Consider the following 21,472-nt stretch of genomic DNA (forward strand, 5'->3'; position numbering starts at 1 on the left):
TATCATTTATACCTAGACAGCAAACTACAAAGAACATCACTGGCAAAATTTCCTAAGGGATGCTTTTAAATTTAAGGAGCAGCCCCATTTTTTGTGCAATGTTTTCCTTGGCAATGTTTTGACCTCCAAACTTAAATTTATTTCTTAATTTTTGTTTTTACATTCCTCTCTCCTGTCTCCATGAACCCCAAACTATGTTGGAATTGCACAAGTGGTGGGGTGGGGGCAACTTCCTTAAAAGCCCTCTGCTGTATTTCCAGGGGAAGGAGCAGCCAGGATTGCTATCACACCGATGGTGGGTTGGCAGAGAAGGGCATATATTTTCCTTCTGTGAGTGATGACACAGGTAAGGAGCAGGGTTACGGTAGAGGGGGAGATCGGGGCAAGTTTAGTGTCTCTGGGCCTGCGGGGGGAGTGGGTTGGTTATGTAGAGCTGAGATTTTATTTAGAGTGCTTTTGTTTGGCTGTTTTTCTCCCCCTGTGCAGATATTGGGGATTACTTTCCTCTGCACCTTACACTAGTTCATACCCTTTATTCCAACCTTGGTGATGGGGGATTTGGCTCTGATGGATTAGCTGACATCCCTCCCATTTAGGTGTTCACTGGGCAGAGGAGCTTTCACCTCTCTCCTTACTAAGGAAAGCTTTAGATGTTATATCTCAGAATAGGTATCAGAGGGTGGGCCTCATCCTCTGTTATTGTTAAATGAAAGATTGGTTCTATCTAAAATACTTATATGCTCCCTATTACTGTAGCATCTGAGAGCCTCGCAACTTTTAATGTATTTAACCTCACAACACCCGTAAGGTGAGGTAATGCTATTATGCCCATTTTACAGATGGGGAACTGAGTCACAGAAAGACAATGTATTTTCCAACCTCACAGAGGAAGCCTAGTGGGACAGGGAATTGAACCCAGGACTCCCAAATCTTAGGCTAGAGCACTAACCACCAGGTCACCCTTCCTGGTTGATAATAAAACACTGGTCATCCATGATGTGACAAAGGATGAAACTCTGACTTCACACATATGGCAGAGATGTGGTGGGATGACAACACAGGACCAACTTTGGCTAACAGAGACCAGATGGGTATGTGGTAGAGCAGGAACTGAAGGGAATAATTAAGAAAGATGCCATGGCTTAACTGTTTACATCTGACCAAAAGCATAGGAAAGCCACTGCCCCAAAATTACACCTGCTAGAGCTTCTCCATGTGATCTGCAAGTCCCAGGAAAGAGATGGGAACAGATCTGGTGATATAGATCACTCACTGATACAGCAGAAGTTCCTGTACAAGCTGAGGAAGTTCCTACTTATGGCATCAGAGGCACTGAGGGAGACAGTGCCTAAGGAGATAACAAGTCTTCCACACAGATAACAAGTCTTCCAAATCAGCTCAGGACTTTATGGCTGCCATGACAATCCTAGGATTATCCCATGTCATTGTATGTTCCAGCTACACTCTGAATCTGTTTGGGTTAGGAACATACATTGACATGCTTCTTCTGGTTTGAGTTCAGAGCCCCTCTCTCCTGTTGGGGTGGGGGATCTGCTTTCATGGTCTGCCCCTAGAGGTTAATGAGACCTGAGCCTTCCAGAGAGTTCTAGAGGAGAAGACTTTCTTGCTCACAGAACACTCTCAGGAGGTTAGCAGAACTTTATTATAGTATTTGAAGACATTGGGGGTGATGGGGGATGAAGTTTCTTTTAGGAATTTGAGGGATAGGGAGAAGTGGATATTTTCCCCTTTGTTTCTGCTATCTAGTGGTTGTATATCTGGGGAGGGGTATGCTGCTTTTTTTGAATTGCATTTTTAATTGATGGCAAGGATATCTAGAATAGGTTCTCTTTTCTGTGTGTTTCTTTAAATAGTAGTAGCAGAAAAAAATCAGCAATTACAAATAAAATAATTAAATGTGTAACATGGAGAGTAGGGGAAAAGGTAGATCACATCAGCCCCCCTTTAACACATTGCTATTAGTTTGAATTTGTCCCTTTTTCAAAAGCCCAAAAGTGGCTACATTTTCTCTTTCAATGAACTGTCCCACATAGTTTCTCTGGGAGGTACTTAGTGATGTATTCAGGTTTTATGAGGCTGCAGCTGCAGGTATAAAGCAAACCAGTGCCAATATAAATAAATCAAAATCTCAGATGTTATTTTTCTTTCCTTTGGATAATAGTTCCAGGCTCATTTGCCATACATCTGCATGTCATGACTTTCTTAATGTGTTGCTTAGCAAGCCTTCCCCCTGGAGGATGGTGCTATAAAGAACGTACTGTATAATTTAGCCGATATGCTTCGCTGAGTCTTTACTCAGAACACAGCAAGAAAAATTAACAGGAAAACCCCATTCCCAACAAATTTCCTCTCAACAATCAGTAACGCAAAACTCCAGGCTTTTAATAAAGAGCCTGTGGAGGTTTTCAAGTCAAGTCTGACTGCCCAGCAAACCTGAACATCTGCTTTCAGTTTCTGCTTTGAAGCCTTCCTTTTGAAATGAAAAATTCTTATAGCTCAACCTAATAACCTTTATGGTGCCAAAAAGAAAGAAAATAGGGGCAAGGAAACCAACCTACAGATGTGATAAAAATATAGGGACAAAGGTGCATAGTCCACACACCTTTTTGGTTTGTAATAATATTATGAAAAGCTGCATACTCTCATTTTAGAATCACGGGTGAATGGAGGTTGGGCTGGGAGCAGCTTTTTGGAGGTATCACTAATCCTTTTTCCAATCGGATTCCTGTCTTAAAGTAGCCTAAGGTGCTAAATTTAAGCCTTCTTAAGTCTGGATGTCAGCAACAGCTGGAGAGGATCCTTCCCCATATTCATCTGGAAAATCTTATGGTCCCACAACATGTTCTGTAGAATCTACTGTCATCAGAGTTTGCTAACTTCCACATATGGACATCACAGGAAGGAACAGCCTGAGCCTCCATAAGAATGTGGAATGCAGTGGAGAAAGCCAAAGGCCAAACTGCTTAAGACTAAGGTTGTGAGGCTGGAATTTTTGAGAAAAACCCTCAATATATAATCCTATATTTATTGAACACAAACCTTCATGCATTTATCAACAACTTTGATCCATTTCTCCCCTGCCATTCTTTATAAATCTCATATCTGGCAGTATATAGATTAGTACCTGTCAGTCATTCTTTTACATTTTGTGTTTATAATGCCTATAGGAAAATGCATCAGCTTTCAGAAGTACTTTAATTCACAGAGAATTAAAACAAAAGCCCTGTGCAAGCAACAATGCCAGTGGAGGCTAAGGGCTAAAAGTGAGTTTTTTCTGTAAACACGTTCTGTGCAAGATTAAGAAACCAAGGAATTGGTGACTAATGCCGGAGTTAAGCAGGTTGAGTTGGAAAGAACATAGAACAATTGCTAGACTCCAGCTTTTTGTGTGCTGTGCTATACAAAGAGGGATGTTGTTCCTGAGAGCAAAAACAAAAAGATGGAGATGTACATTCTTTTCTCTCACACGTGCCTCTGTAACCATGGCTGGGAATTGGTACATAAGAACCAACTGTTCCCAACAGAGAAGAGTGATTGCTGTCAACTCCTATACGCTATATATTGCTTCCTCCTTGACACCTAGCCTCACGTTAGGATTATCACCTGCCAGGTTTTCTAAGAGGTTAGTTTATAAAACAAGTTTATAAACTTCTGTATATAAAAGTGAAAGAGTGAGCATGAACGTGTGTGTGTGTGTGTGTGTGTGTGTGTGTGTGTATTATATATATATATATATATATATATTCCATAAGGTTAGGAAATTTTAAATTTAAATATAAAATTCCCTAATCTTATGGAAAATTTCTATAGAACTTAGTAGGGATGCAACCACTAGGATTACAGAGTAATAACTCTAAAAATCTATTGCATGTAGTAGAAAATGCTTCCGTTTCTACAGAATTTTGAAACTATCCTATACATTTCAAAAATTACATAGGTTGGTTTACAAATCCTATAGAAAGACTACCACTCTTCTTTAGGAATTATTGCAAAATAGTCTGACAATGCACAAAAACTTGATGATATTTCCAAAACTCCCATTAAGACATTTCAAGAGTTGATCCAGGAACAAGCTCATTTAATTTTTAAGATATATACAATTTTAAGTGAAAAAAGATGTTGACAACATTGATGAAAAGATGGTAGAGAGATTTGGCCAAATAAATTGATCTGTATGAATGGGTCTTTTCAGAGTGTGTAGCACATAGAAAAAAAATGTATAAATTATTGTACTGATAGCCTCTGACTCCAGTGAAGATGCATAATATTTTTGCTACCAGGGGTTGGTCCTCTTGGAGGGGGTTGTGGGTAAAGGGGTACATATTGCTCATGTTGTGGTTGTGTCCAGGAACTAGGCAGTTTGGGGAAGAAGTTGCTAGAGAGTTTCATTTTATGACAAAATGCTAGCATTCTAAAGATCCCTTGACCTGCTTACTTAATGCTCCAGTAAAGGACCTTCATTTTAAACAAAACTGCAAATTAATTTTTTATATTTTTAACAGCTAGACTGTTTTGGACACTATTGGAAAAAATGTTACCCTTCCTCCTATGGTATTGTGATATAGTAAAATATGGATTGTCCTCATAATGGAAGAGCTTTCACATACAAGAGAAGTGCCAAAATGAGGATAGGTACTTAGGAATTTGGTCACCCTCTCTTGTGTATTCAGAGGAAGAGGGCACCCAGCCAGCACGCCAGAATCTTTATCCAAGTTCTTTGAATATTAACCTGATCCTGAATAAATAATGTAGTATGTTAATTGAAACTTTGCCTTAATAAAAAGTTTCAAAATAAATAAATTCCCATTAAAAATCTGACCACCTCGGGTAGGGAAAGAGCGAGACTTAGAGAAACTGTGGCATTTCCACAATACTGGATTACACTTGCCTAAAGCAAGCAGCAAGACTTTCAGCAGGCAATACCTGAGACAGCAAATGGATCACTGTTATTGAATAAAGGATGGTAGCAGTACTGGGCTACATTTTAAACAGAATTAGAAGAGTCTCACAGTGACAGGGTTAGAACAGCTTTTTAAGCTTCTGGAAATCCTGTGATGTCGGCCTATGCTTTGTTGAGGATTGGCGAGTTAGTAGGAAAACAGAGCCAGACTTAGGTTTTTCATGTTCTGAGATGAACAAAATCACCTTGAACAATGTGATATGCTAGACAGAGGGGAGACAAGGACAGTTGTGTTCATGTGCTGCTATTTAGCAACCTAACAAAGAACAACAAGACAAGAATGTAGAGCATGACAGAATGCTGGATGTAAAGTCTAGTTTCAAAGTTAGCACTGCCTTTTCCTTGCTCCTTTAATAACTTAATATAAAGAGTGAATTAAAAGAAGCAGTTCCTGTTTTCCCAGGAATCCATATTGCTTATGTAAAAACTCTTGGGATTCTATTCTCAAATAAAAGACTGAAACACACACATAAGTGTGTGATGAAAGAAATGTACTTCGTTAATACACAATCAGAAGTCAGGAGAAACAGAGACCTGACAAAAGCTGTGGACTGGAATAAGATGAAGGCCAGATGTGAGAATGGTTAACAACACCCAACAACACTCAGAAGTGTTGAGAGTCTCTGGGTTAGGCTAAAAGGGGTAAAAAACAAGGGAGATGTCATGCTAGGAGTCTACTACAGGCCACCTAAGCAGGTGGAAGAGGTGGATGAGGCTTTTTTTAAGCAACTAACAAAATCATCCAAAGCCCAAGATTTGGTGGTGATGGGGGACTTCAACTATCTGGATATATGTTGGGAAAATAACACAGTGGGGCACAGACTATCCAACAATTTCTTGGACTGCATTGCAAACAACTTTTTATTTCAGAAGGTTGAAAAAGCTACTAGGGGGGAAGCTCTTCTAGACTTGATTTTAACATATAGGGAGGAACTTGTTGAGAATTTGAATGTATAAGGCAGCCTGGGTGAAAGTGATCATGAAATCATAGAGTTTGCAATTCTAAGGAAGGGTAGAAGGGAGAACAGCAAAATAGAGACAATGGATTTCAGAAAGGCAGATTTTGGTAAGCTCAGAGAGTTGATAGGTAAGGTCCCATGGGAATCAAGACTGAGGGGAAAAACAACTGAGGAGAGTTGTCCCTTTGAAAAACTGCCACTATTAAGGGCCCAAAAGCAAGCTATTCCACTGGTTAGGAAAGATAGAAAATGTGGCAAAAGACCACCTTGGCTTAACCACGAGATCTTGCATGATCTAAAAAATAAAAAGGAGTCATATAAAAAATGGAAACTAGGACAGATTACAAAGGATGAATATAGGCAAACAACACAGGAATGCCGGGGCAAGATTAGAAAGGCAAAGGCACAAAATGAGCTCAAACTAGCTACAGGAATAAAGGGAAACAAGACGACTTTTTATCAATACATTAGAAGCAAGAGGAGGACCAAAGACAGGGTAGGCCCACTGCTTAGTGAAGAGGAAGAAACAGTAACAGGAAACTTGGAAATGGCAGAGATGTTTAATGACTTCTTTGTTTCGGTCTTCATCGAGAAGTCTGAAGGAATGCCTAACATAGTGAATGCTAATGGGAAGGGGGTAGGTTTAGCAGATAAAATAAAAAAAGAACAAGTTAAAAATCACTTAGAAAAGTTAGATGCCTGCAAGTCACCAGGGCCTGATGAAATCCATTCTAGAATACTCAAGGAGCTAATAGAGGAGGTATCTGAGCCTCTAGCTATTATCTTTGGAAAATCATGGGAGACGGGAGAGATTCCAGAAGACTGGAAAAGGGCAAATATAGTGCCCATCTATAAAAAGGGAAATAAAAACAACCCAGGAAACTACAGACCAGTTAGTTTAACTTCTGGGCCAGGGAAGATAATGGAGCAAGTAATTAAGGAAATCATCTGCAAACACTTGGAAGGTGGTAAGGTGATAGGGAACAGCCAGCATGGATTTGTGAAGAACAAATCATGTCAAACCAATCTGATAGCTTTCTTTGATAGGATAACGAGCCTTGTGGATAAGGGTGAAGCGGTGGATGTGGTATAACTAGACTTTAGTAAGGCATTTGATACGGTCTCGCATGATATTCTTATCGATAAACTAGGCAAATACAAGTTAGATGGGGCTACTATAAGGTGGGTGCATAACTGGCTGGATAACCATACTCAGAGGGTTGTTATTAATGGTTCCCAATCCTGCTGGAAAGGCATAATGAGTGGGGTACCTCAGGGGTCTGTTTTGGGACAGGCTCTGTTCAATATCTTCATCAACGACTTAGATATTGGCATAGAAAGTACGCTTATTAAGTTTGCGGATGATACCAAACTGGGAGGGATTGCAACTGCTTTGGAGGACAGGGTCATAATTCAAAATGATCTGGACAAATTGGAGAAATGGTCTGAGTTAAACAGGATGAAGTTTAACAAAGACAAATGCAAAGTGCTCCACTCAGGAAGAAAAAATCAGTTTCACACATATAGAATGGGAAGAGACTGTCTAGGAAGGAGTACGGCAGAAAGGGATCTAGGGGTTATAGTGGACCACAAGCTAAATACGAGTCAACAGTGTGATGCTGTTGCAAAAAAAGCAAACATGATTCTGGGATGTATTAACAGGTGTGTTGTGAGCAAGACACGAGAAGTCATTCTTCTGCTCTACTCTGCTCTGGTTAGGCCTCAGCTGGAGTATTGTGTCCAGTTCTGGGCACCGCATTTTAAAAAAGATGTGGAGAAATTGGAAAGGGTCCAGAGAAGAGCAACAAGAATGATTAAAGGTCTTGAGAACATGACCTATGAAGGAAGGCTGAAAGAATTGGGTTTGTTTAGTTTGGAAAAGAGAAGACTGAGAGGGGACATGATAGCAGTTTTCAGGTATTTAAAAGGGTGTCATAAGGAGGAGGGAGAAAACTTGTTCACCTTAGCCTCTAAGGATAGAACAAGAAGCAATGGGTTTAAATTGCAGTAAGGGAGGTCTAGGTTGGACATTAGGAAAAAGTTCCTGTCAGGGTGGTTAAACACTGGAATAAATTGCCTAGGGAAGTTGCGGAATCTCCATCTCTGGAGATATTTAAGAGTAGGTTAGATAAATGTCTATCAGGGATGGTCTAGACAGTATTTGGTCCTGCCATGCGGGCAGGGGACTGGACTCGATGACCTCTCGAGGTCCCTTCCAGTCCTAGAATCTATGACTCTATGAAAACCCCTTTAGGTAAAGGTAAAAGGGTTACAATTTTTGTAGGTTCTAAGAGGCAGTTCAGAAACACACTTCAACATGCCATTCAAATCTACAAACAGAGGCAAAAGTAAGCCTGAAGTACCACGGACAGTATCATGGAATCATAGAAGATTAGGGTTGGAAGAGACCTCATAAGGTTATCTAGTCCAACCCCCTGCTCAAAGCAGGACCAACCCCATCTAAATCATCCCAGCCAGGCTTTGTCATGTATACATGCAGTATTCTGTATGCAGTTCACTGTAGTAGCCATGTTCCATTCTATATATAGATTAAAAAACACCAACCCACATCTGGATTTTACATTTATTAACATCTGTAATTATTCAATGATTTTAAGAGGTTTAGCCACACTATTCTCATTACAAGCAATGAGAGCTACCTGGCTAACCTCTCACATAACACTCTGATTTATCATGCATTAGTAAAATCTAATGCCATTGCAATGGAAAATCATTCATAGTATTCTGTAGAAAACTGTTATCCAGACCTAGTGATTCCTCTCCCAAATATGGTATAGTTTTAGGACTAATCATGCAAGATACCAAGTACTCTAAGCTACCAGGGTGAAATCCTGACCCTAATGAAGTCAATGGCAAAACTCCCATTGACTTCAATAAGTCCAAGATTTCACTCCCATTGCCTTTTGAATTGGGAGCACTTAGCTGCTCAGTATAAGTCTGTATGTCTATTTTGCTGTCAGCTGCTACACACGTCTCTTTTAGCACCAATGCTGTCCAGGTTTGCCCTCCCACTGAGTATGTTTTAGATTATTTTCTCTACCTAGACTTGCATACATTTTCCCAATTGAACTCTCATTTTATTCCTTTCTGTCCATATTTCTAATTTCTCTATTTATCTGTGTTATTTCTCTGCTCTCTCTGGAGTTCATACCTCCTAATTCACTATCCTCTGCAAATTTTAATGATGTGCTACTTTTTATCCCTCTTCTGGATAATTAAACTTCAGTAAGTTAGGACAGAATACTAGAAACTATTGTAGTGAACAGTCCCAGACTAGCAGAGAGATGGAGTAGATGGTCTAACAGGATTTTTCAGTCTCTAACATTGATGATTCTATAGGACTAGCCCTTGTAGAATGTGCAATAACCACCACATATGCTCAAAAATTCTTCCTTTGTTCTCATTCAAGTAACTTGTAAAATGTAACAGAGTGATGTATATTCATCTTTGAAATATTTCTGTTTAAGTAAAAATAACTCATGCATAGATTTGGTCAGAAAATAGGGTTCCCCTGATGAAAGATTTAAGCTTTTCTTAGAAAAATTGAAAACCTTTGACACAGAAATTTTCAATCAAAATGAAACATTTTGACATTTCTGCATCAATTTTTGTTTTGTTTTGTTTGTGGACCCAAACAGAAACATTTTGTTTCAGTTTGGTTTGACGTTAGACTGTATTGTAAGGCAAACTACGTCTCCCATGATGCTCCACAATGTCCCCTCTTGCTGAACTACTGGGGTGCATCAAGGGTGATGAAGTCTGGCTGGGGAGCCCTGCCTGTAGGGGAGAATATGGGCATGAGGCACCTGAACTACAACTCCCATGAGAGACTGAACTTCCAAATCTAAATTTTCAGATTTTGGTCAAAGAATTTTTGGTTGTTTGTTTTTTTTTAAATGAAAAGTCAATATTTTCCACAGAACATAGATACTTCTCATGAAAAAATTTAATTCAGTCAAAAATCCAATTTTCCATGAAAATATAGTTTCAATGGAAAATTTTCAACTAGCCATATTTATGCAAAAGTATCAATTTCACTTTTGTCTTGTGTTTAAAGTACTATAAAGGTGCCCAGTGCTACCATGGTAGGTACTAAGGACCATTAAAACTGTATGGAAAACTCCCCTCTAGGGTGCGTTTCACAGGATTGTCCCAGTTTTGAGCAAGCTAGGTTTTCACTGTATTTACACTGAGTTTTGATGTTGCAACATCATAATTTGTCCCAAAGGACAAACTTGTAAAACTGTTAACTCAAAGTAGAATTCAGTATATTTTGCTACAAGTTCTGGCAGTATACTTTTTTCCTCTCTCTCTCTCTCACACACACACACACACACACACACACACTCTCTTTTGGCATGTCAGAGTCATGCTCTTAAACCGAACTATGTACAAAATCTGACCAAAATTAGATATTTTTGCTTGATCCTGGGTAAATCAGTTTGATGTGGTCCAAATTTCTGAATCTTTAGCTGTCATGCAAGTCAGATTTACCTGATGGAAAGGTATGTCAAACAGTGATGACAAAGTTGGGATAAGATTAACGCTGTAATCTTCACACCCTTTCAATGTTGACTACATTCTTGTCATTGGCAACTTTGAAGGTGTAGTTAGTATATAGTGTTCACTGAACTTGAAAACTGTTTTCCATGGCCATATACCTTTGCACTAGCATTAAGAAATTAAAGACAATGGGCCAAATTCAGCCCTGAAATAGTAGTGTCCTTATTGACTTCACTCATGTTGGGTCTGAATTGAGATTCAGTACTGATGCAAAAAAAGGATTCTGCATAAATTGTCACTATGTACAGCATCTAGAACATGATAGGTGCTAGTCAGCTTTTTAAGGCATCATTGCAAGGTTTGAGATACCACAGTAACGGGAATAAGAACCTGTATAGAATAGAACGTCACAGCACATTTTGGTGGTGCTAATGTAATATAAATAAATAATACAATTACATAGAATCAGTGAAATGCAGGGCTAGAAGGGACTTTGAGAGGTCCAGCTGAGGGAGGTCCATACCCAATCACCTAAAGTTTAAAAGGATTAATGGAGCAGGACCCATGGAAAAGGCTACTGTGACATACAAAGTAGATAAGAGCTTATCAGAATATTTTCACAACATTCTTCCTCTGATGAATGGAAACATTTTCAGATCTCCTCTGAGGAAGATTTATTGAATTAAGTTGTAGGAGAAACCTTCCCCAGAAAATAAAATGGTGCACTTAAATAGGCTGCTCTTGTCTTTATGTTTAATTTTTTCTTTTTTGGAGGATCATTTTCATTTAGGAGTTGGCATACACATCTCTGTGGACAGAAGACATAAGACAAAACTATAAACAAAAACATTTTAGCACGAAAAGCAAGCCCTGTTCCCTCCACACCCATTTTACCTGAGCTTGTTTGCAACTCTTCTAGAAAGGTCTGAATAGTTCAAGAGGCCAAGCCTATGAGGAAAATCTGCAGCAGATTTCTTTAGAGAGAGAAGATAGATAAGACCATATTCTGCTCACCATTACATCAGTGGGATTCCACCAGTGTAACAGAACATAATTTGGCCAAAAGAATACTTTTATTATATATGCAATAAGAGATTACTCTTGTAATATGTGTGTGACTTCAGTGGGAGTTTTGTCTGGCTAAGAAATAAAGGACTGGGTTCTAATAATCATCCTATAGTTACCTGAGAAGAGTAAAAGCAAAGCACCTCCAGGGATCAGCAGTTACTTACCAGAACATTCAAATCCACTACCTCTGTAGCCCTGTTTACATTTGCACTTGAAGGATCCCTGAGTATTGAGGCACCCTGCATGGACGTTACACTTGTGTATACTTGCAGCACATTCATTTATATCTAGAAAAGGGATACTTCAGTGAAAATTTCAGTCAGTCATCTGTTTTCAGACAATTTAAGCACCAGCATCAGAACAAGAATGTCCTGAAACCACCACTAACAGAAGAATCCGCTCTGGGTATGGACTCTTGCTTCTTTCTCAAGACCACAACTTTTGGCCTCCATTTCTGAGCATGACTTTTAGTACAATAATTGTAGGGCCTGCTCCAGGTCCTAGTGAAAAGTCAATGGAGGTTTTGCTTATGCCTTCAGTGAGAGCAGGATTGGGCCCTGAGATTGTAAATGTTGCTCTCCTAACAAAATACAAAGGGCCCATGAGAATAAGCATGACTGTGATGAAATGCAGTCATTTTGGCCTCAGTTCTGCCCTCCTTGCATGGAATAGCACCTCACTCCAAGAACAATCCATTGCAAGTAAGGGTGGCAGAACTGTGCCTGTAGATTGTAAGATCCCTAGGGCAGGGGGTTCTTGTATTTGTTTGAGAAGTGCCAGGCATTTACAGAATGCTGCTGGAAAATATAATTGAGCTATTCCGTAAGCCATTATGTTAAATTGACATCAGAACATTTTAAACAGTGGCAGTAACTGATTTAATTGTTTTGTTCTATTTGATTTTGCCACTGAATGCACAAGAGCTTTTCTGGTTTCTCCCACATGAGGGAGCTAGGTTCTTACAAAGTTAAAGTTTTGCACCCATGATTCACACCAGGCAGGTCAAAGGTACAGATGCAAAGCATGGCTCAGCGTGGACAAACATGTAACAGAGGAGAACTCTGCATCAACGGCTGATGTATTTGTCAATAAGATTCAGACCTGCAAGCTTTAGGCCAGGTCTCACCATTTTGTCTATGCACATACATACATAAGGAGGTTGGGGGAAGGATATCATTTTCAGTTTTAAGGCTCCTGGGATTTGAGTACAACAGGAAACCAAGACTCCACTCCGAAATCTGCCTTAAAAAACCTCTCAAAAAACAAGAGGACATTAATTCTCTTTTGTATGTGCTCAGTGTAATTCCAATTCTCTCAGGCCCTTACGACTGTATCATTAGAGCAACATTTTTCAATGCCTGCCACATCAACTACAAATTTGGTCTTCTTACGCAATATGCGAGGCCTCTAGTTAATGGACTGCAGCAGGGGACTAGGGAGGTTTGACATTTGTTTTTGCATCTGTGTATGTTAAGATGACTTAAGAGTATTTTCATCTGTATTTATCTCTGCATCTGAAAGATCAGAGATGTAACACAGTTCTTCAGAGTAATTAAAACCTGCTTTTTCCAGCCAGTTATTTTTTCTTGTTTGAGCTGGACAAACAAACATCTCTTTCCATTGTGTTACAACTTAATGAAAGCATCGGAAGCTGCACCTCACTATGCTGATCAGAGCCAAAAAGTTAATTTACCCCTTTTGGTTTTAATCCAAACAAGCGAGCTTTCAATTAGCAGCCTTAAATCAAAACTGAGCACTCCCTTGTAATCCATTGTTCCCTTGTTGCAGACTTGATTACAAATAACTGTACATCTTGTGTGAAATCTCCTAGAGAGGTCTTGGCAAGAGAAGGCAATATAAATTGCAGTTGCCATTGTAAATTTTCATTGATATCATTATATATAGTTTTTCAGTCATCAGGCTGCAGAGATTAGTCAGTGTCCCAAGGAGGGTTCTAAACGATATTTTACATCTGGTTCTGAGCTGCACTCTCAAGCAGAAGCCAATATTCATGCTTAAAGCAAAATCCACTGATCACCATGCAATAACATGAAAGATATACATTGAGGAAAAGGAAGAGACAAACCAACCTTGTGCCTAAATCTTACCTACACAGTCATAATGGCCTCTGACATATTTCAGTTCATAACCAATCTGACACTTGCAATAGTAGCTTCCAAATGTGTTGACACATCTGCGGTTATAAGAGCAAATAGCTTTGCCAGTGGAGCACTCATCAATATCTAGGGCAAGGAAAATGGAAATTCGTAAGATCAAGCAGAAACAAATGCAGTGCTAGTTGTCACTTGCAAGGTGTGCTTTGGTCACAGCTGTCACTGGAACCACACGTTTCAAAATGTCCATGTTATAAAACATGTCCTGTGACTTTTATATTTGGGGATTGTTTTGCATATGATTGCGTGGTATGATGGTAACAGTAAAGCCAAGTTCACTGAAAACCTTGAGAGCTGCCAAATTAAAAATTAGGTTGTGTGAAAGGCTGGGAGATAGCAGGAACCATTAAAGGTAATGGTTTGTCATATGGTCATGGAATATGCGTTGGGGAAGGGAGTACTTCACAGATTGTGATTTCTCTTCTGGGGCAGGGGCAGTTGAGAGGAAACAGCAGAGGACTCTTAAGATAAGGCCTTTTGCAGAGGTGGGAAAGCATCAGTGAAGAAAAAAAACAGCAGTTTTCTCTCCTGCTTTACTGCACTGCTGCTTGCAGGGGTAAATCCTTTGGCTCTGACAGAAAAGTATGAAATTATGGGTAGAACTCAGGTTGGAAGTCGTGAGTCCCGGGGGGTAGCAGACAGCTGTCAGGGGCATGCAACCACCCTGCCCTTCCCAATAAATGGGAAAGGGGCCCTGGTATGGAAAATGCCTGAGAACCACTGTTTGAAAGATTCTTCAATGATCTGGAGTGGCTATATGTTAAATTGGTTTTAATTTTTTTTTCTTATTGCAAAATGAAGTAACATTTTCATTAAAATCATGCAACTGGTGACATATGGCATTTAAAAATTGATGGTATTTGGCTTTGAGCAGGGGGTTGGACTAGATGACCTCTTGAGGTCCCTTCCAGCTCTGATATTCTATGATTCTATGATTCCCTTTCCCTCCCACAACCCCACATGACCAAACTGTGACGTTAGATAGAATTTGCCATGACAAATCACTATCCTTAACTACAGTAACTCCTCGCTTAACGTTGTAGTTATGTTCCTGAAAAATGCAACTTTAAGCAAAACAATGTTAAGTGAATCCAATTTCCCCATAAGAATTAATGTAAATGGGGGAGTTAGGTTCCAGGGAATTTTTTTTCACCAGACAAAAAACTATTTTTTTATTATATATATATATATATATATACACATATATACACACACAAATACACCATATAAATTTTAAACAAACAATTTAATACCATGCACAGCAATGATGATTGTGAAGCTTGGTTGAGGTGGTGGAATCAGATGGTGGGATATTTCCCAGGAAATGTCTTACTGCTAAATGCTGAACTAGCACTCGGCTGAACCCTCAAGGGTTAACACATTATTGTTAATGTAGCCTCACACTCTACAAGGCAGCACGAATGAAGAGAGGAGACACAGCATGATAGAGAGAGACAGAGACACACACACTGTGTGTGTGTGTGTGTGTGTGAGAGAGAGAGAGAGACGTGCATTGCCTCTTTAAGTATGCTGACCCCACTCTAAGTATATTGCCTTTTTAAGTAGGTCAGCAAGTTGAGACAGCAGCTATGGCCAGCAAGCTCCCTCCATCCTGAGCCCTGTTGTTTCCCTCCCCCCTCTATGGAGATGGGATACAGGAGCAGGGGGAGGGGGATACCCTGACACTACCCCTCCCTTCCCCCCCCTTTCCCCGCACAGCAAGCAGGAGGCTCCCAGGAGCAGTTCCAAGGCAGAGGGCAGGAGCAGCACATGGCAGTGGGGGGAGGGACACCTGAACTGCCTGGCAATTGCTAGCCTGCTGGGCGGCTGCTGCACAGGGAACTTAGGGGAACTGATTGGGGGGTTGCTGGCCCACCCTGGTTTCAAGCCCTCACCAGCTAGCTCCAACGGGCTGCTCTTTCTGCAAGCAGTGGACAAAGCAGGAGGCTGCCAAACAACGTTATAAAGGAGCATTGCGCAACTTTAAACGACCATGTTCTCTAAGTAATCAGCAATGTAACAACGAAACAAGGTTAACCGGGACAACGTTAAGTGAGGCGTTACTGTATTATTATTACTTATGTAGCATTGTGAAGTGGTATATTAAATGTATCTGACACCACAGTCAAATATCCAAACCTGATGGTGTAGGCCAGGGATCGGCAACCTTTGGCACGTGGCCATCAGGGAAATACGCTGATGGGCAGGGATGGTTTGTTTACCTGCAGCGTCCACAGGTTCAGCCGATTGCAGCTCCCACTGGCCATGGTTTGCCGTTCCCTTGGCCCGCACTGCTTCCCGTGGCCCTCATTGGCCTGGAATGGCGAACCTTACATTAAACTAAACATTTCCTGTTGGGCTGCTTGTCTATTGTAAGTACTTACATGATCCCTACTACTTTGGTATCTGAGCCTTGCACAATATTTAATGTATTTATCCTCACAATACTCCTATGAGGTTGGAAGTACTTTTATCCCCATTTCACAGATGGGAAACTGAGTCACAGAGCAACCAAACAACTTGCTCCAGGTCACACAGGAGGTTTGTGACAGAGAAAGGAATTGAATACAGATCTCTCAAGTCCCAGGCTAATACTCCAACCACTGGACCATCCTTCCTTTTGCTCATGTTTACACCATTTCTATTGGAGCATTACATTTATCTAAACTCCTTTTTAGTGTTTTAAGGTGTATGCTGAATGTACCAAGATACTTCATAAGCTAAACAAACATATGAAACAATCAAAATGGATGTATGAATAGCTAAAAGAAAGATTTAGGAGAAGCTCTAGACTTGTCTGTTGTATTTAAACACATGCTTCCTGACTGTCTGCCTTCAAATAGCTCTTAAATAATTCAAACAAATGTTAATAATAAAACTAAAATGGGAGGCTGGTTAGGGAATCCTGCTGATTCACCCCAAAACAGAACATTTCCAATCACATTCATTTCATTTTCAAGGAAAGAAACACTGTTCCCATCATGGCATGTTTATGGTTTGGAAGCTGAGCCAAATGTCCATATGGGTTCACTCTATAGCTCACAGAGCGATAAAACACTCAGGTCATGTGAAATTTGTGTATAGCGTGCTGTTGCAGCTGTGTGTCAAAAGGACAACTCCTATGGTAACTGTCTCTCCTTAGAAAAAGTGTGTCTAGGTTGACGTGCTTAATTGATCTGTTGCTTGAAAGGCTATGCATGTTTTTTTGCCTATATAGTTACAATTCATTTCCTGTGTGTTTGACATGTCAAACCTCTCCAAGATTCAAAATATTCTTTGGGCTGCAGAGTGCATTCCTATAAAAATGTATTTTTCAGCAACATCTGAAACTGAATAGCTACTGTATTCCTCTGCTCCTATCAGATATTGCCTGCACAGCTGTTCTTTATAATCTGGACCCAAACCATTTGTAGTGTGATCAGATACAATTGTGATAGGCACGGTGTACGTGCATGAAATCATCATCATCATCTCCTCTGTGTCAGAGACATTTTCACAAGTAATACTGTACATGCAAGAGGAGGTATTTCTACTGTACCTTTGGGTCAACCACAGAAAATACAGCTTTCTTAGTTATGAGTGGAGCTATGTGACTTTTTTTGAATTAAAAGTTTAGTCAACAAAACGTGTAGTTGCAGTCAACCTGAAACTATATGGAAAATGTCACACAAATAATTTCAGCCATTCAGAAAACAGCCAGAGAAGGAGAAGAAAGAGGAGTTGGTGCTGTTGCTCATGTCTGTTCCCTACCCCTCATAATCTTTAGTCCAGTGGCTAGAGCACTTAGCTGGGATGGTGGGGCCCCATGTTTGAATCCCTGCTCTGCAACAAAACCAAGCTAGACTTTTTCATTTCACTGCAAATTCAAAAACAAATTCAGATTCAGTTCAACCTGAATTAAATTTGTTTTTCAGTGTTTTGGAACTACTATCAAACTGGAAAAAAAATCAATTATTGCCCAGCTCTAGTTATGAGTTTCAATCGTCTAAAGTTGCCTGACTGGAATGGAAGTTACATAAACTCTCTGCGCATTTTTGTGGGATACAGAACTAGTCTTGGAATGGCAAAATTGCAAAGTTTGCAGATGCCTGGTGCACCTAAATCTCTTGCGGAAGCTTGCAAATGAACTTGTGTGCCTAATGATTTTTGTTGTGTGAAATGGAGTACAGTGTTCTGAAAATAAGTTTTTCTGATAGTCTCAAGCCAGTGGCACAGACAAACCTGAAGGAGTTCTTTTGCCCTCCCTTTAAGAAGACATAAGTATGAAGTTTAAGATTTCTGCTGTGTATCTAGTGCATGCTGTTGACTATGTTCCCTCTTAAAATTAAATAAGTATCCTTAGGGTTACCTTAAATGAAATAAAATGACCTTTGAATGTACAGATAACCTAACTGAAACAAGTGGTGATCTTCAGACAGAAACAAAGTGGAAGCCTTGCAGTCAGCTCTAAATATGCTATACAGCTAGCAGTGGGCCCCCAGGTCCCAACTGTGGGGTCAATTGTGGCTTTGCCATGAGCCCTGAGCAAGGGGCTGTGCATTGTCGGGAAGGAGATTCCTATTTTACTTCTGCGCTGTTGGTCATTCATCAGTGATGAGACTGACCTTTGGATCTTAAGCACATTACTATTCTTTCCTATGTTCTGAAAACAGTAGGGATAATTTCTTTGTCGCACACTGAAAACAAGAGGCCCTAACCTTGAGCCTGCGAGGAGGGATCAGTAGTCCAACACCAGCTGCCATACAGAGTTTAAGATTCAGGACTTCATTCTGAATGGGCTCTGCAGAAAAAATCGAGAGTAGGAAAAAAAAAAATCACGCCACACATACCTATACACGTCCTTCCATTTGGTCCCAACTGAAGTCCAGTTGATGGACACAAACACCGCACCTCCTCTTTGACTTCTTCGCACCCATACTGGCAGTTCACCATAGCACATGTCCTGGAATCTGAAGACAAAACACACCCTTCTTGGAATCTAGACTGGAACAAGACCAGCCCTTTTCCTAAACTAAAAGACACAAATAAGTGCCAACTCCAAAGATCAAAATGCAAAATATCAAGTACAGCAAAATAAACCAACCAACTGTCATCACCTCAGTATGTTGCAGTAGGGGGATAATATCCCTAAACATAACATGTCCATTCTCCCCACTCCACCCCCACAAACTGCTAAGTAGCCCAGCTTGTGACAGATTCAGGGCTGCCTCATGTAACTAATGTACCCCCATTCGTCTGCTTCTATGATAGAGCTGGGTGAGTGGTTGTACAAAAGACCTGGACAAGTATACCATGAATCTGTATTCCTCTGTCCAAAGTCCCAGTCAACTCAGGACTCTCTTCTGGGCCCACGAGGTATCTGTCTACTGAGCCAGTCCACGTTCAACTCATAGGGCAGTAGATGGTTACAGAACATTATGGTGACCTTAATACCTGGTCTCATCAGGGGAACGACCACCACCTGCTGCCAGACCCTCTTACCCTGCACCCTTGCGTACACCCTCCAAAAACCTTTCCATAATCTCATTTGACCATTAGCACAAATAGATTTCCCTGTACCTATTGGGTTTCCGGGAAGTGGGCGGGCGTAAGCCCGCCCACTGCTAAAGGATCCCCCCCCCAGCCTAAGGGGAAGATCCACAGGACCTGGAACTCAAATAATTACGGGGGACAACTAATGTAAAAACAGGGACAGGAGTGTGGTCAAAGGGTCAAAAGAAGAGAACCAGACGGGGACACCGAGCAGAGAACCCCGGACAGCGCCCACTGCTCCTCAAAGGCTTCAAGGGAGCCAGTGGACGCCGCCCAGAGGAACTCTGCCCGGATACGTGAACGGACAGAGGATCGGAAACAGGCCCCGCAGTCACAGGCACCTCCATCGGCCAACCTCCTCTCCCTGGTTTTATAGATGGCCTGTTTAGCCAGTGCCAAGAGGAAGTTGACCAGGAGGTCCCGCGACTTTGTGGGGCCACGGATAGGGAGTGCATAAATGAGAAGGTGAGGGGAAAAGTGTAACCAAAAACGTAACATAATATCGGTGAGGAGCCGGTGTAGGGGCTGCAACCTGGCACACTCTAAGTAAACGTGAGCCAGGGTCTCCCTCACGCCGCAGAAAGGACAAGTGTCCGGGACAGGGGTAAACCGCGCCAAGTACACGCCCGTGCTCACGGCCCCATGAAGGAGCCGCCAGCTGATATCCCCGGCGGGCCTCGGGACCAGAGTGGAATAGAGGCTGGCCCACCGGGGCTTCTCACCCTCGACAGGTGGCAGGAGGTCCCGCCACTTTGTATCGGGGCGGGACACGAGGGTGAGGAAGTGAAGAGTGTGGAGCACAAGCGTGTATAGATGTTTCCTTGGCGCGGTCAGGAAACGAACCGGCTGCAAATCGTGCAGCCGGCTCACGGAGAAGGGGCGGGGGGGCCGGTTGGGTCCACGGGGCAGGGGCTCAATGAAAAGGTCCGGAGGGCCAGGGGTGGAGGGTGGGCGGGGCGTGCCCTCGTGCAGGATCCGGTCGAGGCAAACCCGAGCAGCGGGTGGCAAAGCGGCCTTCACCTCCTGAAGTACGCACTGGGGAGTACAAGGCCTGGAGAGCCCCATACGCCGAGCGAGCGTCAGGGGATCCAGCCAGTCTCCCCGGTCGTAGTCCAGGAGGTCTCCGACCCTAGTGACTTCTGCCAGGACCAACCTCTGGCGCACCGCGGGGGACTCCGCCACCTGCACACGGAGCTGGGGATTGTGTAGCAGGGGCTCCGCGAGGAGATCTGCCCCCTCGGTGGCCGCCACGGACCTGGTCGCTGAGAACAGTTTCCAGGTCCGGAGGAGGTCCTGGTAGAAGACCGGCAGCCCGGAGAGGTCTCGCGGAAGACCTCTCGGATCGAGATAAAAGAGCTGCCGGTCGTATCGGAGCCCTCGGAAGCGGCGCAGGAAGGCGTGCGCCAATACGCTCCACGCCGGATTACCTGCACCATAAAGGAGCCTCTGCAGGGCCTGGAGGCGGAAGACATGGACCTGAGTGTGGAGGCACTTCAGGCCCTGCCCTCCCTCCTCCAGGGGCAGATGGAGGACCCCTGCAGAGACCCAGTGCAGTCCTGGCCAAAAGAACTCCAGAATCACCCTCCGGAGGTCGGCCAGGAAGCCCGGGGCCGGGACCAGGGTGTTGAGACGGTACCAGAGCATGGACAGCTTAAGATGTTTAAAGAAAACTTTGTTTGATAGCATTCGCTCTGGCAAGGAATCGCTTATCCTTGAGGGTGATTGTGAAATCTCTACTTCTTTATTGTTTTGCCTTTTTGGTCCCTACTTCTCCATTGTTTATCTGTGTGGTTTCTGTTCGGTTCTTTGATTGTTTGTTGCAGAACTAATTTTGCAAGATTTAAATCAACTAAGGTGGTGGGGTCTGATGGGGTAAAAAATTGTTTCGTAATGGGCTAGGATTGTAATACTGTTTTGTAATACTTTAGTTTAAAATGCTTGGTTAAGGTCTAGCTAAGCAGGACTCAAGTTTCACCAAAAGGAAGTTCTTTGGAACCAACTCCAGGACACAGCCCAAGGTCAGAGCTGTCAGACCTCAACACCCTACCAACTATATTGTGTAGAAGCTGGAGTCCCCAGATGACCTGATCCTGACCACCAGGAAAAGTTCATCTGCTTTATTGGGAGTGGTGACCATTATATGCTTAGCGTGTGCATTCTGTTTTGGTGATTGTTAATAACTAGAGGTTAAGGATATTATTGTGTAAGGCTCTTTCACTGGTAAAAGGTACTGC

At 42.0% G+C, this 21,472-nt stretch overlaps 1 protein-coding gene across 4 annotated transcripts in view; it reads right to left on the reverse strand.

The window, feature by feature from the left end:
- EGFL6 (EGF like domain multiple 6) overlaps window positions 1-21,472 on the reverse strand; it is a 68,269-nt gene that overhangs the window by 24,253 nt on the left and 22,544 nt on the right. For 3 of the 4 annotated variants that reach the window (XM_034756935.1, XM_034756921.1, XM_034756927.1), the window contains exons 5-7: window positions 18,536-18,655; window positions 13,641-13,775; window positions 11,697-11,819 (exon numbers count right to left, since the gene is read on the reverse strand). In XM_034756935.1, coding sequence (XP_034612826.1) covers window positions 11,697-11,819; window positions 13,641-13,775; window positions 18,536-18,655 — 378 coding nt within the window. The remainder of the gene's footprint in view (window positions 1-11,696; window positions 11,820-13,640; window positions 13,776-18,535; window positions 18,656-21,472) is intronic. The other variant, XM_034756943.1, reaches the window with a different exon arrangement.

The sequence above is a fragment of the Trachemys scripta genome, chromosome 1, assembly GCF_013100865.1.
Source record: "Trachemys scripta elegans isolate TJP31775 chromosome 1, CAS_Tse_1.0, whole genome shotgun sequence".
NCBI classification, from domain to species: domain Eukaryota; kingdom Metazoa; phylum Chordata; order Testudines; family Emydidae; genus Trachemys; species Trachemys scripta.